Here is a 17,129-nt window from a genome sequence, read left to right as displayed (position 1 = left end):
ACGAATAAACAACTGAATACTGGTATAATTGCACATCAGGCAATTGGTCATAGGGCACTTGGAAAATCAGAACAGTATTTGGCACAGTCAACATGGTTTGATAAAGAAGAAGCCATCCTTGACAAATCCAATAAAGTTTTTTGAAGATATAACCAGCAGGGTAGATTAGGGGAACAGTGGATTTAATATATCTAGAATTTAAAAAGGCATTTGAAAAGCCAACACACAGAGGTGATGACATAGAATGAGAGCCTGGGTTTGGGATAACATATTAATGTAGATTGGTTAAAGAACAGTAGGTAAGAGGAAACAATGGCTTATTACATCTTCTTCATGCCATTTTCCCTTTATTGTAATTTTTTCTCCACTGTTATCTAGTTTTCCTTTTTCTCTACTTTTATTAGAAACCTACTAAATATGTATAGAATTCTGGGCACAGCATTCTGTAGCAAGAACTCCTTGTGAAAACTTCCACCCAGCTGGCATTTCCCAAGATTTTTCCAATAATGGATTACTTTGGGCATGAACAACTTCCAGGCTAAGAATGTCAGGACTTGGCTTATTTCCACTGTTTGGCATGAGTGCAAATAAAAGGTGCTTTGTTTTAATTTGACATTGAATCCTATCGAACAGCAGGCTCCGTCTAAGTGCAGCAACATCAGATCCACAAGTGTCTCTGGCCAGCAGATCTTTCCACGAACTGGTATCCAGCACTTCACTTTAAAGCAGCAGAAACTGGGGCATTTTCATTAATGACCAGAAAGTCTGCCAAATCTATAAAACTCCCAGTATTATCTCTGAATTACTAAATCAACTTCAGTTATCTGTTCTTTATTAGAAATTCCCTACACATTAGTAACTTTGGTTTCCATACTTAAAATGTTGTAGTTACTGCGTAATTGCTAGAAGGCAATTAAAAACTCAGCCAGATTGTGCTGCATTGCAACTTTATAAATTATATAAAATGGGGCATATAATTTCATTTTATAAAAAAAAACTTTTTTGTATGAGCAGTGAATTAGCATTGATTCAGTGGTTTAAAATCCTTGTGTTAACAGGAAGCAAATGACAAGACTCTGCCTAAGAGATGATGAATCATGTGTTGCCGAGTGTGTATTTTTTTCAGTTTTATTTGTTTTTATCCATCACCTGCTTGAAATGAGAATAATTTTTTGTAAACCATGATTGTCTCAGCATCACCCTTTGTTTACTCCTGTGTTGGAATTAATCAGGGTCTAGAAATCTTATTGAGCAACCCAAAACTATGAAGATGGAGCATTTGGATGGAAAGACAAAAAAGTGAACTAAGTTTGAAGTTTGAAAGAGGTTTCTTTAATTACACAGAGCAATGTGTTGGCAAAGTCGATTATATGTCCCTGCTTCTATGAGTACATTTTACTTCCCTTTAGAATAAATAGAGTGCAATTCGGTAGAATTCTGCTATTCTTAATGAAAACAGAATATACCTACCATCCCAGAAAAAGCCAACAATAGCTTGTAGATGGCAAACCTCTGAACTAAATATTTACGTATTTACAAGCCTCAAGAGCACCCCCTTTTAGTTACACTTGAAGATAAAATCCCAAGTGGATTAAAATCTGAAGGAGAAATCAAAACAATGAAGACTCATTGTTGGAGTGGGAATGTGCACCCTTTGGTTATTTTGTACTGCATTGAAATGATGTATCATGTACATTTTATATTTCTCAATGAAATGATGTATCATGTACATTTTATATTTCTCAACTGAGGATTTTAATCTTAAAAAAAAAGGTGACAAAGTGACATTTGGACTTTAAGATATCATTTCATTACCAGAGATTTCTTCAATACACACTGTTCCACATCCAATGCTCCCATCCTTGTTCAGTTATACTTTACCCCTTCAGAGTCAGTACACAGCACTGTTACAAATACTTACCGAAAGACTTTTCTATCTCCTCTAACTCTCCCAGTTTATGAAAACACTCATCCTGAATTTACCCTAATAATCCCCTCATTCAAACAAGCATTCTCCTGCAACACATTATAGCACTCTTCTTCCATAGCCCCTTCAAATCCGCTTTCTTTACTATTTTTTATCGTTCTCCATTCAAAAAGGATTATTTTTTCCTGACATTTAATCATGACATATTTCCCTGTGGAATCCCTCATTGGTATTCACCAGAGAGAAGGATGTGGAGGCTGGAGAATTAAATGAGGGGTATGTCAATATTCTGGAGCATGTCTGTATCAGGGAGGAGGAAGAGGTACCAGAAGACTAGAGGACAGCAAAAAGTTGTGCCTTTTTCAAAAAGGACAGTAGGGATAAGGCCGGAAATTGCAAGCCGGTGAACCTTGCATTACTGAGAGGGAAGTTGTTGGAGAAGATTCTGAGAGACAGGATTTGTGATCACTAAAGGCAGGGACTGATTAGGAGTCAGCATGGTTTTGTGCAGGGGAGATCATGTCTCACAAATCCGAATTAATTTTTTGAGGATGTAACTAAGCAAATTGATTCAGATGATTCAGAAGAAAATATGATTCAGATGAAGTTATTCTCTTTCCCCTCCCTCCCCAGTTCAATCCAGCGCCCTTCCCACTTGGGTCAATAATGGCATCTTCCTCTCTGCAGTCTGCTGATTGCTTTACAGCTCAGCCAATGTCTTCTCTCATATGACCATATCAACATTTTAATTAGGAGCAGGAGTGGGCCTCTTGCTGCCTTGAGCCCCCTCTGCCATTCAATAAAATCATAGCTGATGTAATTTCAACTCTGCATACCCCTCATTTTTCAAAATTATTCAAAAGACTCTGCTTCTGCCATCCTTTGATGGAAGAGAGTTCCAAAGTCTCAGGATGCTCTGAGAGAAAATAATGTTGGCTCATCTCTGTCTTTAAATGATTGACCCCTTATTTTTAAACTGTGACCTTGTAGTTCTAGGATCTCCCAAAAGGAGAAACATCTCTCCACATCAACCCAGTCAAGACTCCTCAAAATCTTATATAAATCAATCACATCCCTTCTCCCTCTTCTAAACTCCAGGGGCTCCGCGCCTAACCTCTCCAAACTTTCATTAAGACAACTCACCCATTCCAGGTATCAGTCGACTAAACCGCTGAAATGCTTCCAACAAATTTACACCTTAATTAAGGAGACCATTACTGTACACAATACTCTAGTGTGTTATCAATCCCCTGTATAACTGAAGTGTAATTCTTGTATTTAATACCCATCTCAATAAATGATTTTAACTTGTTAGGTTTCCTAATTACTTGCTGAAACTGCATATTAGCCTTTTGTGTGAAACAAGTAATTAAGATGTCTCAGAGCTTGGCAGTCATTTAAATATTATGTTTTTTTTCCCTGCCAAAATAACAATTGCACATGTTCCAGACTCTGCTCCATTTACAAAATCATTGCCCCTGCACTTAACCTATATATCTTTGTAGTCTCCTTGTGGCCTCTTCATGACTTACTTTCCCATCTATTTTTCTGACATCAGCATCGGCAGCCACAGCTCCACTCCCCCTTTTATAAATCGTAAAGGGTTGAGGCCCCAGCACCAATCCCTGTGGCACTCTATCCCTTGGGTCCTGCCAGCCAGAAAAAAGATGCACACTACATGTTACTTCAAAAAGAATTGATCAAACATGATTTCCCTTCATTAGACCAAGCTGGCTTTACCTGATTGACTTGATTATTTTCTCAGTGCCTTTCTTAACATCTCTAATAATAGCTTTTAATGTTTTCTCTATGACAGATGCTAAGCTAACTAGCTGGCAATTTCCTGCTTTCTGGAAAGGTAAATTCTTCGAAAAACAACAGGAAATTTTTTGGTTTGAAAGATCCAGATGGGAAAAATGGGAGTCATGCAGACCTGAACACCTGTCTTTGGTTAAAAATTGCGCAGCAGACTAATCTAACCTGATTATTATTCTTTAACAAAGGACAAAGGAAGGACCAGCATGACTCTTAATTATCCATAGTTGAAAAATGATTACATTTTATGTGCATGTCTTCAATAAACCTACTTTAATCAATTCAAAAATTATGTTGCGTGTTGACCTTTTAACAAACTGGAATATGCCGCAAATTATTACTGTGTAGAATCTGTGACTCTCTAACTCACAGATTCCACACACTACTCATAATGTGAGGCATCTTCCTTTCTGAAAGGGGATAACACCATTCATCTAAAGCACAAGACTCATAGAAATCAAAATCCAAGAACTGTGGCTTGTTGCTAATCAATAAACTATGAAATTGAACAAAAAGTGAGAAAAGTGTTCTACAAAAAGAATGGTCTTATTGTCTGTGTAAAACGTTCCAATTTTGGAGACCAAACAAGTACCATTCAAAGTGAAGCCTTACTCCACAATTCTTCTCTGGTAGCACAGTATGTTTTCTACAGTATTTTTTCCTCACAATAATCAACTTGACATAAAATTAACAAGTGGTATAAATCAGCATTCAATTAAAGTCTAAGAATAATAAGGTAACATGCCTTAATTACTACTGCCCGGTGGCTCTGACATCCACCATCATGAAGTGATGTCATGGCACGCATCAACTCCAGCCTCCCAGAAGACCTCAACCCACTGCAATTTGCCTACTGCTGAAACAGGTCCACGGCAGACACCATCTCCCTGGCCCTACTGTCATCTCTGGAGCATCTGGACAGTAAAGACACCTACGTTAGACTATTGTTTATTAACTACAGCTCCACTTTCAATACTATAATTCCAAATAAACTCATCTCCAAAATCCTAGACCTGGGACTCAATAACTCCCTCTGCAACTGGATCCTTGACTTCCTGACCAACAGACCACAATCAGTGAGGATAGGCAGCAACACCTCCGGCACGATTATTCTCAACACTAGTGCCCCACAAGGCTGCGTCTTCAGCCCCCTACTTTACTCCCTATACACTCATGACTGTGTGGCCAGATTCTGCTCTAACTCCACCTACAAGTTTGCAGATGACACCTCCGTCGTGGTCCGAATCTTGAATATTGATGAGTCGGAGTACAGGAAGAGCCGAGTGGCATGGTATCATGACAACAACCTTTCCTTCAATGTCAGCAAAACAAAAGAGCTGGTCATTAACTTAAGGAATGGGGTTAGTGCAGATGCTCCTGTCTATGCCAATGTTTCTGAGGTTAAGGGGGTTGAGAGTTTCAAATTCCCAGGAGTGAACATCACCAATAGCCTGTCCTGGTCCAACCACGTTGGTGCCACGGCCAAGAAAGCTCACCAGCACCTCTACTTCCTCAGGAGGCTAAAGAAATTTGGCATGTCCCCTTTGACCCGCACCAATTTTTATCAATGTACCATAGAAAGAATCCTATCTGGATGCATCACGGCTTGGTATAGCAACTGCTCTGCCCATGATCGCAAGAAACTGCAGAGAGTTGTAGACACAGTTCAGCACATCATGGAAACCAGCCTCTCTATGGAGTCTGTTTAAACTTCTCGTTGCCTCAGTAAAGCAGCCAATGTAATCGAAGACCCCCACCCACCCCAAACATTCTCTCTTCTCCCTGCTCCCATCAGGTAGAAGATACAAAAGCCTGAAAACACCTCCCACCAGGCTCAAGGACAGCTTCTATCCCGCAGTTATAAGACTATTGAATGGTTCTCAAGTACAATAAGATGGACTCTTGACCTCACAATCTACTTTGTTGTGGCCTTGCACCTTATTGTCTACCTGCACTGCACTTTCTCAGTAACAGTCACACTTTATTCTGCATTCTATTATTGTTTTCCCTTGTACTATCTCAATCCACTATTGTAATGAAATGATCTGTATGGATGGCATGCAAAGCAAAATTTTTTGTACATGTGACAATAATAAACCAATTTTATCTCACCTCCATGATAGTTCGGCAAGTTTTTCCAATGATCAATCACTGTCATGTGCAGGTCATCGTTCCCCAGATTCAGCTCTTAGACCATGCAGAATTAGCTACTCTGAGCCCTGGTGGTGGTCACGAGACCACAGATACAGAATGGATTGGGAAACTGAAATCAGTCAGGCTTCCCACTCATCATTGTTGTCCAGCAATCGTTGCTGGAAGTGCATATGCACACTTAACTAAGTAACTCATCAGAAACCTGTGTAAAAGATTCTTATGAATTATGACCATTAAAGCTAATACTGTATTTTTGTAATCCAATTTTCCTTGTCCTTTCTTGAAAACTCTTCCTCATGAAAAGGCCAATCTCTGTGAAATACCATAGCACTCCGGTACATAATCTAGGGAGCTATTTTTAATTTGTGTATTTGGGAAAATATACTCATGAGTGACCACAGCTAATTGCTCTCCAATTTCCTGACATTACATTTGTATAATTATGCTTTCCAGCATTTAGATATTGGTTTGGAGTGGTAACTAGGCAAATCTCCCTAACCTAGGGACAATGGGGTCATTTCAAGCCAACATGTAATGTAACTCAGTTGGACTAATAGCTCAGACAACAATCATACAGATTCTCCAAAATAATTATGCATACCTGCAAAACATTGGAGGATTTTGGTCAATTGTAGTATTAATATTGTACCAAATTGAAATGGAACTGGCTAAATTTGAGTAATTTCCTCATTGAAAATCAATGTCTATGCCTTTTGGATAGTTTCTACAAAAACACAGTTCCACAATTTCTATAACTTTCCATTGTTATAACAACTGGAAATGAGAAGGATAAACAATCTTGCTTCATAAATCTGTAGACTTTCTTCCTGTTTAATTTGTCTTTGTTTTATTTCACTTTGCGCATGATTAATATTTTGTTTTTAAAGCTACTTTGTTACGTAGGTGAGGGCTATTCTAAATTCACCCACAGCTAAGCTTGACCTGAATTCTCATACCATGACTGTTTGTTCCTAATTCTGTACATAGGTGAGGGGTATTTGTTCTAGATAACAGAAACTGTTTTATACATTTATGGACACCAAGCTGACTTTATAATTGACTACAATTGTACTGGACACCAGTCTGGTTCAATTAGACCATTATGTTCAGTACTGAGCGCTTAATCTTCAGGAAAATCTACTGGCCTTGGAGAAAGCTAACCCATGATTGACTTACATGAATTCAGTGATGGACCTGGTTGCCTCTGATAAGGAACAAGATAATTCTCTTGAGGGCAGTTCTGTTTGAAGGTCGTTGAGAGCAGACTGTGAAAAACCTCCCTCTTGGTACAGAATTGGGAACAAAGAGTCATAATATGAGAATGCAGGTCAAGCTTTGCTGTGGTTGAATTCAAAAAACATTGCTGCAGAAACAGGAAAGGTCACGTCAATGTTGAGTACAATTTATGAGAATGGCATTAACATAGAACAAATTAAAATACTGTGAAGTTTGATATTTCTGTGGGGAAAGGAGATATTGAGGAAAAAAATCTGAGTAGGTGTGATTAAATGAGATGAATAATTAAGTACACCAGGTTTGATGGCCCAAATAAATTCCCAGCATTGCAACCCCATTGAATGTAATGGTCAGCTTGTTGATTATTAAGTGTCTTGCTTGTATTGATCACATGTCTGCATGTCTTGTTGGAACTGGAAGAAATTTACTTTACATTGAAGCCTTAAAGTTGACAGGATATTTCTGTGGCATCATTCAAACGCAAGTCACAAAGGCAAAGTGTCCAATACATTTTATTTCTATTAAAACTACTATTAACCTTTCAGTGATTTTGCATGGTATGGTTCAATGCTATACAATACCAAAAGTGCTGAGCAAGTGCAGTGCAGGTAGACAATAAGGTGCAAGGCCACAACAAAGTAGATTGTGAGGTGAAGAGTCCATCTTGTCATACTAGGGAACCGTTCAATAGTCTTATAACAGCAGGATAGAAGCTGTCCTTGAGCCTGGTGGTATGTGCTTTCAGGCTTTTGTATCTTTTCCCTTTTCCAGATAGCGAGGGCTGTGACTTGGAGCGAGAAGCGGAACTCTTGGTGCAAGAAGTGGGAGCCATATAAAGAGGTGAGTGCTGGGACCCAGTTCTTTTCCAGGTAGCAAGGGCTGTGACTTGGAGCGAGAAGCGGGACTCTTAGTCTCTGGTGCCCAGCTAAAGTAGTGACAATGTATTCAGGGTCAGTGGTGTGTTCTTCCTGCCAGATGTGGGAGATCTGGGAGATCTCAAATCTCCCTGATAGCTACATCTGCGGGAGGTGCATCCAGCTGCAGCTCCTTACAGACCATGTTAGGGAACTGGAGCTGCAGCTGTATGACCTTCAGCTCACACAGGAGAATGAGGAGGTGACAGATAAAAGCTACAGGGAGGTAGCCACACCTAGGTTGCAGGAGGCAGGTAGCTGGGTGACTATCAGGAGAGGGGAAGGGAATAGGCAGATAATGCAGAGTACCCCTGTGGCTGTTCCCCTCAATAACAGGCATACCACCTTGGATACTGTTGGGGGGGACAACCTACCAGGGGAAAGCCACAGCGGTCAGGTCACTGGCACTGAGTCTGGCTCTGTGGCTCAGAAGGGAAGGGGGGAGAAGAAGAGAGCAATAGTGATTGGGGACTGGATAGTAAGGGGAGCAGGCGGGAGATTCTGTGGACATGAAAGAGATTCCCGGATGGTATGTTGCCTCCCAGGTGCCAGGGTCAAGGATGTCTCAGATCAGGTCCACAGCATTCTGAAGGGGGAGGGTGAGCAGCCAGAGGTTGTGGTACATGTTGGTACCAACGACATAAGTAGGAAAAAGGATGAGGTCCTGAAAAGTGAATATGGGGAACTAGGTAAGAAGCTGAAGAACAGGACCTCAAGGGTAGTAATGTCTGGATTGCTGCTTGTGCTATGTGCCAGTGAGGGTAAAAATAAGTTGATTTGATGATGAATATGTGGCTGAGAAATTTGTGCAGGGGCAGGGTTTCAGATTTGTGGATCATTGGGATCTCTTCTAGGGAAGGTACAAAAGGGACAGGTTACATCTGAACTGGAGGGGGACCAATATCCTTGCGGGCAGGTTCGCTAGAACTGTTGGGAGGGTTTAAACTAGTTTGGCAGGGGGATGGGAACCTGAGTAATGGGTCAGAGGATGGGACAGTTGGTGAAAAGGTTGATGCAGTGTGTAGAGAGACGGTGAGGAAGGATAGGAATTTGATTGGGCAAAATTGCAGTCAGTTGGATGGGTTGAAATGTGTCTATTTTAATGCAAAAAGGATCAGGAACAAGGGTGATGAACGGAGCATGGGTCAGTACATGGAACTATGATGTTGTGGCCATTACAGAGACTTGTCTGTCACAAGGGCAGGAATGGTTGCTGGATGTTCCAGGGTTTAGATGTTTCAAAAGGGACAGAGAGGGAGGTAAAAGAGGTGGGGGAGTGGCATTGCTAATGAGGGACAGTATCACAGCTGCAGAAAGGGAAGACGTCCTGGAGGGATCGTCTACTGAGTCAGTGTGGGTGGAGGCCAGAAACAGGAAGGGAGCAATCACTCTATTGGGAGTATTCTATAGACCTACTAATAGCAACAGAGAGACTGAGGAACAGATTGGGAGGCAGATTTTGGAAAGGTGCAAAAATAACAGGGTTCTGGTCATGGGTGATTTCATCTTCCCTAATGTTGATTGGCACCTCCTTAGCGCTAAAGTTTGGGATGGGGCGGAATTTGTTAGGTGTGTCCAGGAAGGATTCCTGACACAATATGTAGACAGGCTGACTGGAGGAGAGGCCATTGTGGATCTGTTACTAGGCAATGAACATAGTCAGGTGTCAGATCTCTCGATGGGTGAGCATTTCGGAGACAGTGACCACAATTCCCTGCCCTTTACCCTTGCCTTAGAGAGGGATAGGAGCAGATGGTATGGGAAAGTATTTAATTGGGGGAGGGGGAATTATGATGCTGTTAGGCAGGAACTTGGGGGTGTAAATTGGGAGCAGATGTACTCAGGGAAATGCACAATGGAAATGTGGAGGTTGTTTAGAGATCACTTGCAGGGGGCCCTGGATAGGTTTGTCCCATTGAGGCAGGAAAAGGATGGTAGGGTGAAGGAACCATGGCTGACAAGAGATCTGGAATATCTAGTGAAGAGAATGAAAGAAGCTCACTTAAGGTTCAGGAAGTAAGGATCAGACAGGGCTCTAGAGAATTACAAGGTAGCCAGGAAGCAGCTTAAGAATTGACTTAGGAGAGCTAGAAGGGGGCATGAGAAGGCCTTGGTGAGTAGGATTAAGGAAAACCCAAGGCATTCTACTCGTATGTGAAAAGCAGAAGGATGACTAGAGTGAAGGTGGGATTAGGGATAAAGGAGGAAACACGTGCCTGGAGTTGGAGGAGGTAGGGAAGGTCCTTAATGAATAGTTTGCTTCAGTATTCACCTGTGAGAGAGAAATTGATGTTTGTGAGGACAGCATAAAACAGGCTGATAAGCTAGAACATGTCGATGTTAAGAAGGAGGATGTGCTGGAGCTTTTGAAAAAAGTTCCCGGGGCCAGACAGGAAATATATCCAAGGATACTATGGGAAGTGGGGGAAGAGATTTCTGAGCCCTTGGTGATGATCTTTGTGTGCTCACTGGCCACAGGAGTAGTGCCAGATGATTGGAGGGTGGCAAATGTTATTCCTTTTTTCAAGAAAAGGAGTAGGGATAACCCTGGGAATTATAGACCAGTGAGTCTTACTTCAGTGGTGGGCAAATTATTGGAAAAGATTCTTAGGGACAGGATTTATGGGCATTTGGAGAAGCATAGGCTGATTAGGGATAGTCAGCATGGGTTTGTGAGGGGCAGGTCATGCCTCATGAGCCTGATTGAATTCTTTGAGGATGTGACAAAACGCATTGATGAGGGTAGAGCAGTAGATGTGGTGTATATGGACTTAAGTGAGGCATTTGATAAGGTTCTCAATGATAGGCTTATTCAGAAGGTCAGGAGGCATGGGATCCAGGGAAACTTGGCTGTGTGGATTCAGAATTGGCTTGCCCACAGAAGGCAGAGGGTGGTAGTAGATGGGGCGCATTCTGCCTGGAGGTCGGTGACCAGTGGTGTTCTGCAGGGATCTGTTCTGGGACCCCTGCTCTTTGTGATTTTTTTTCAATGACTTGGATCAGGAAGTGGAAGGGTGGCTTAGTAAGTTTGCAGATGACATGAAGGCTGGTGGTGTTGTAGATAGTGTAGAAGGTTGTTGAGGGTTACAATGGGACATTGATAGGATGCAGAGCTGGGATGAGAAGTGGCAAATGGAGTTCAACCCAGAAAAGTGTGAAGTGATTCACTTTGGAAGATCAAACGTGAAGGCGGAGTACGAGGTTAATGGCAAGATTTTTAGCAATGCGGAGAAACAGAGGGATCTTGGGGTCCAAGTTTGCCTCACAGGTTGGTTGGGTTGTTAAGAAGGCATATGGTGTGTTGGCCTTTATTAGTCAGAGGATTGAGTTCAAGAGTCGCGAGGTAATGTTGCAGCTCTATAAAACCCTGGTTAGACCACACTTAGAATATTGTGTTCAGTTCTAGTCGCCTCACTATAGGAAGGATATGGAAGCTTTAACAGGGTGCAGAGGAGATTTACCAGGAGGCTACCTGGACTGGATAGCATGACATATGAGGATAGGGTGAGTGAGTGAGGGCTTTTATCTTTGGAGTGAAGGAGGATGGGAGGTAACCTGATAGAGGTGTACAAGATGATGAGAGGCATAGATCGAGTGGACAGCCAGAGACTTTTTCCCAGGGTGGAAATGGCTAACATGAGGGGGCATAATTTTAAGGTGATTGGAGGAAAGTACAGGGGGATATCAGAGGTAAGTTTTTTACACAGAGTGCGGTGGGTGCATGGAACATGCTGACAGGGGTGCTGGTAGAGGCAGATACATTGGGGACATTTAAGAGACTCTTAGATAGGCACATGGATGATGGAAAAATGGAGGCGTATGTGGGATGGAATAGTTAGATTGATCTTAGAGGAGGCTAAAAGGTCGGCACAACATTTTGGGCCAAAGTGCCTGTACTGTTCTGTAATGTTCTACATTCTAAAGGTGCCTTCAGTCATTGCTCTGGGGGCAGAAGAAACATCACTCAAAGTTTGTGCAACTGATGGCCATACAATGGCTGCCATTTTGGTATGCACCATTTATTTTGCAATTTGAAATAAGACAGGGAAGTTCTTGAGTAAGACTTCAAATTAGGAAGGATTTTCTATTCTTTGGGAAGAAGGGCAAGACTCCTGCTATATCTTGGTAAACAAAAAAGGTGGAGGTTGTGTTTTGTCCTTTAGAGAGTTTATTTTCTTTAAGCCTGCTGAGTATATGTGTTCGCTAACTCAGCCCTAAGATCAATCAAAATGGCATTTGCCAAAGATCAAAAGTGACATAAGGCAAGATCCCAAAAATGTCATGACCACTATTGGCTCGGAGGAGAACAATTATGCATTATATACATTCAGTTATATATTACTATATAAATGATAAGCATTACTACATTTCCGGTCAGCTTGGTCTTATAATAAAGGGTGGTTTTTAACAGTCCCATCAATTTAAAGGAATTATTTTTCTAAACTGACTAAATATATTTATTAGGTTTGCAAGAGGAGACAATATGCTCTTGAGAATTTAGTTGTGGTTTCCCACATGATCTCCAGCCTTACAGCTTTGTGAAACCACCACTGCAAAGAGCAGGACAAACCCTGCAATGATTTTTTGTGAACACAATTTTAGTTGATTAACATGTCAAAAAACAACAAAATTATGCAGAATGATTGGTAGAAATTAGTTCTTTTGGATGTGGCTCCAAAGTTACATAGAAGGACAAATTATTGCAATGAACTCGGTGGTACACCAGATTAGAAAACCATGATTTAAACAAATGTTTTATATAATGAAGAATAGAGTATAAGGACGATGTTCCTTCAAAACAGAGATCAATAGATTTCAGGGTATTAAGTCAAATCGAGGGGATAATGCAGGAAAATTGAGCTGAGGATAGGAGGCACAAGAGACTGCAGATACTAGAAACTGGACCAAGAAACAAACTGCTGAAGGAACTCAGCAGGTCAGGCTGCATCTGTGCAGGCAAAGGAATAGTTGACCTTTCAGGCCAAGACCCTTCATCTGGACTGCTACTGAGCTGAGTTTGATCTTTATGAATGATGGAGCAGGAATGAAGGTCCCGTAGTCCTTGTCCTGCTCCTAATTCTTAGGTTTAGCAGTTTGGGAGGTGCAGTGATCTGATTATTCTGTCAGTGTATGCCTGCTTGTGTTGAATTGTGTCTCAATGGCTGCCATAGACCTACTTCCGTTACGGAAACATCCAAAACACATTTCCGGTAACTCACACAGCAAGAAGCAAAACAACGGTTTATCTCATGCTCTAAGCTTTACTCAAACATAACTGTCCCAGTAATTTCTTGACTCTTAAGACGGCAGAATGTCTGAATTTTTTTGTGATGGTAGACTGGTAAATACCCGATTCAAGGCCGGGCATTAATTTCCCCAGATTTCACTGTTTAAATGAAGAGAGATTACAGAATGCCACTTCATAGAGCGATTTGTGTGTGCTATTCATTCAAGAAAACAAAATGTTAGTTTGCAAGTAATCAAGACAGCAAGTGGAATATTTGAAATAAAGACAGAAAATGCTCGAAATAGGTTGGGCAGCATCCATGGAGAAAGAAACAGAGTTAATGTTTCAGGTCAATGACCTTTCATCAGAACTTGTCAAAACTCTTAAGAGAGAATGTGGCTTTTATTGCAAGGGGGATGGAGTACGGATGTATGGAAGTGGAGTCTGGGCCAATCAGATCAGCTGTGATCTCATTAAACAGTGGAGCAGGCTTAAGGGGCCACGTAGCTCATTCTTGTTCCTGTTCCTTTGTTCTCAGATCTATAATACTTCTCCAAAAAAAAACATAAATATTATTTGCTGACCTTCATCAGAGTTAATCGTCAACCTTTCTTTCTTTCTTCTGTTCAGTGTGAGCAGGCAAAAATATTCTTCGGCGCTGCAGCTGTTAACAGCTATTCAAACAATTCCCAAAATTGGTTCTGACTTTGTTCCTTGAAGTTTTACTTTGTGAATGCGTACAATTTGTCATAGGTATTTTAACCCAAAGTGCTAGAAATATTTCCTACTGTGCCAACTTCATCTCAAAAAGAACAGCTTTTGTAAAATGTCTTTGTAAGTCAGAGTCGAACAAAAGAGCGCATCTCAGCTTGCGTTCATTCCAGACCTCACCTCACATACAATTTTACAGCCAGCCTTCAGTTCTGATGAAGGGGCTTTGATCTGAAATGTTAACCACTTCTTTTTTCACAGATGCTGCCTAACCTGCTGAGTTTTTCCAGCATTTTCTAATTTTTATTTCAATCTAACTTGCATTTAAGAAATGCAAAGTCTGTGCTAAGATTTTTCAACAAAGTGCCCCATGATTTCTCTTTAATTGATTTTATACATAGATTAGTTTCTGTAAATATTATGGGAGGTGGGTCTATCAAGTGTTTCCCAAACTGACCTAGAGCATCAGGCGTTTTAACTCCTAGTCCCCAAGGGTTCAAGAAAATATGTTCAATTGATTCACATATCTGCTTAAAGTTATTTTCCAAAAATCAATTGATTGCAGCCTTGAACATGCTCAATTATTGTCCACGGCCCTCATGGCACAGAATTCCAAAATAATGTTAGTTCTATTGACCCAAGAATCTGCTGTTCATTCTCAATTGACCTTGTGAAGACACAGCAATTGCAGTCTTTTGACAAATTATCCAGTAAAACTAGAGTGCTAACATAACAGTTCGTGTATTTTGAAATTGGCCCTATTCTTGAATGGTTATACTCTGACTGACTGTAAAGAACTGCAAGAAGCTTTGGTGTAAAATAAATTAGGCTTTTGAAATTGATCTTTAATGTTTTCTTCTCCTTTTGATCACTGTTAAAAATCAGTGTTACATATTTCATTCAAATCAAACTAAATTGCTTTATATGATTTTTCTTTAAAGTGAAGTTGCAGCTGAAATTTTGAACAATGGTGCACATCACTTGTGGGACTTATTTGGGGTTAAGGAATATAGTTGCATGGACAATGAAGGTTCATAAGATCTGAACTTTTTATAGCGATTGTAAAAGACAGAATTTATTAATATGCAAGACAAAAAGATCAAATGGCCAAAATAGTTAAAAATTTCAAACAGATATGAGTGACTCTAGAGCAACAGGGTGATGGAACTTACTGTCACTGGCAATAAAACCAAAGTAAAATGTTAAACTTTGCAGCAACAACACCATTTTCTGTTCTGCAATGGGAGCAGATGAAGGATAAACTCAGGCTGAGTGTTGTTGACATTACAGAAGAGTGAGTCCAATATTTGAAATCTTTATATTCAACCAAGAGTTTCAGATCACATCTGAGAGAATGCCACAAATTATGTGCAAGGTTTTACCACTTTATGCCCTTTACAATCTTCTTTGCTTGTTGCATTGAGAGCCTGGTGTTTCTAATATGAACATAGATAGTCAGGTCAAACTACATCGACTGTTGCCACTTTATTACAGTCAGTTAGATCCATGATGGATAAAAATGTAACGGGATATTCTTCCTAAGTTCATCTCTCACCTTGCACTTTATGTAAAATTGAAGCTCATCCAAAATTATGCAGCCTGCATTTTCACCATTGCTATCTGCAGGATCTCTCCATGATGCGCACCATCCTAACTTCATTATCGCTGGAAGTCCTTAGCCAACAACACTTTGGATGTTTCCTTACCAGAAGCATTGCAATGGCTTCAGAGGATGGCTCACAACCACCTTCTAAAGCAATTAGAGTTGGGCAATAAATGTTGGCTTTCCCAGAACACTCGATTTCTAGGAAATAAATTAAAAATAACTTGGATTATGTTCCATTCAGCCACCAGTCTTGTGCTTAATGACCTCCATTGATTCCTGCTCTGGTAAAGGTGTGACTTGAAAATTCTCATCCTTATTTACAAATTCCTATCTCCTTAACCTCTTCTAGTCCACAACCCTCTGAGATCCATCAAATTTAGGCTCTTACATATCCCTGATTTTCTTTGCTCCACTGCTGGACGTTGTATCTTCACCTCCACTTCTCCTTGCTCTGAATTCTTTCTCGTTATCTCTCTACTTTTCTCCTTTCCTTTAGGAGCAAAATTTTGGTCACCTGTTCTAACATCCCCTTCTCTGGCAAGATGTCCAACTTGGTCAGATAATGTTACACCATTTTAAAATGTTACATATATGCAAGTGTTAGATTTCTGTTTGCTTAACTTTCAGCTGAACTATACCTTGGACATGAGAATTTTCTTTGTTATTTTTCTACTGGAGCTGAAATATTTTATCATGTGCATTATATACTATATATATTATATATATATTCAGGATTTGTAAAATCCCTAATTATACTTTCACAAGCGATAAACCACAAGCTTGTCTCTGTAAAAATGTAAACATTATATATGGACACTCAGATTTTCCGTCTTCATTTAAATGATCTTAAATAAAATTGAATTTTGTATAACTTCAGTATTACACTGAATGGAAGGAAAAGGTATGTATGTGGTTGTATTTTTATCTAAGTATATTGATGTCTCATATTTCCTTCCTGTTTTAAATTACTCCAGTTTACAATTTGTACCCAATTTTAATCATCTGACTATTCAAATAAGCTTAATTTAAAAAAAATACAAGAACATATGAAATGCTGTGATTTTTCCCAAGCTGCATTTGAGATGTGATAACTCTTTTTTAAATTATAGTCTTCTGAACAGAGGCCAAAATTAATTGTTTGAGGTACATGTGTATGTATAAAACTGAAAAATCATGAGCAGACAGCCAATGTTCCTTTTGGTTGCTAAGCATTCAAGTTCACATGTACACACTTTTAGCTCCAGTTGCTTTCTGCGTAGGTTTCAAATTCCTGGTTCAAATGAATGGTTGTCCCTCACATTCTGGCCATTGTGACTCTGACAGATCTTCAAAAGATCAGTCATGATTAATCCCACACCACAGAATTTATTGCAGAATGCTGTAACTAAATTATTTTACAATTTAAAAAAATGTGTCAACTTTTTGAATTGAGCATTTCAGATCCTGAAACTGAGTAAAATTTATTTCCCTTCTAGACCTATTTTGAATTTTTCATTGTAGATCCACTCCCATATCATAGTTTTCCTCCATCAACATCAT

The 17,129-nt window shown here is 40.1% G+C and overlaps 1 protein-coding gene across 2 annotated transcripts in view; it reads left to right on the top strand.

Moving 5' to 3' along the window:
• uts2r2 (urotensin-2 receptor 2) overlaps positions 1-17,129 on the top strand; it is a 116,925-nt gene that overhangs the window by 96,102 nt on the left and 3,694 nt on the right. The window contains exons 9-10 of one of the 2 annotated variants that reach the window (XM_052032744.1): positions 7,904-7,972; positions 15,611-16,437. In XM_052032744.1, the coding sequence (XP_051888704.1) occupies positions 7,904-7,968 (65 nt within the window). In that variant the 3' untranslated portion in view covers positions 7,969-7,972; positions 15,611-16,437. Of the gene's footprint in view, positions 1-7,903; positions 7,973-15,610; positions 16,438-17,129 lie in introns of those variants that run through there. The other variant, XM_052032745.1, reaches the window with a different exon arrangement.

This window comes from Pristis pectinata, chromosome 18 (assembly GCF_009764475.1).
Source record: "Pristis pectinata isolate sPriPec2 chromosome 18, sPriPec2.1.pri, whole genome shotgun sequence".
Lineage (NCBI taxonomy): Eukaryota > Metazoa > Chordata > Chondrichthyes > Rhinopristiformes > Pristidae > Pristis > Pristis pectinata.
This window is presented reverse-complemented; position numbering and strand designations above follow the sequence as displayed.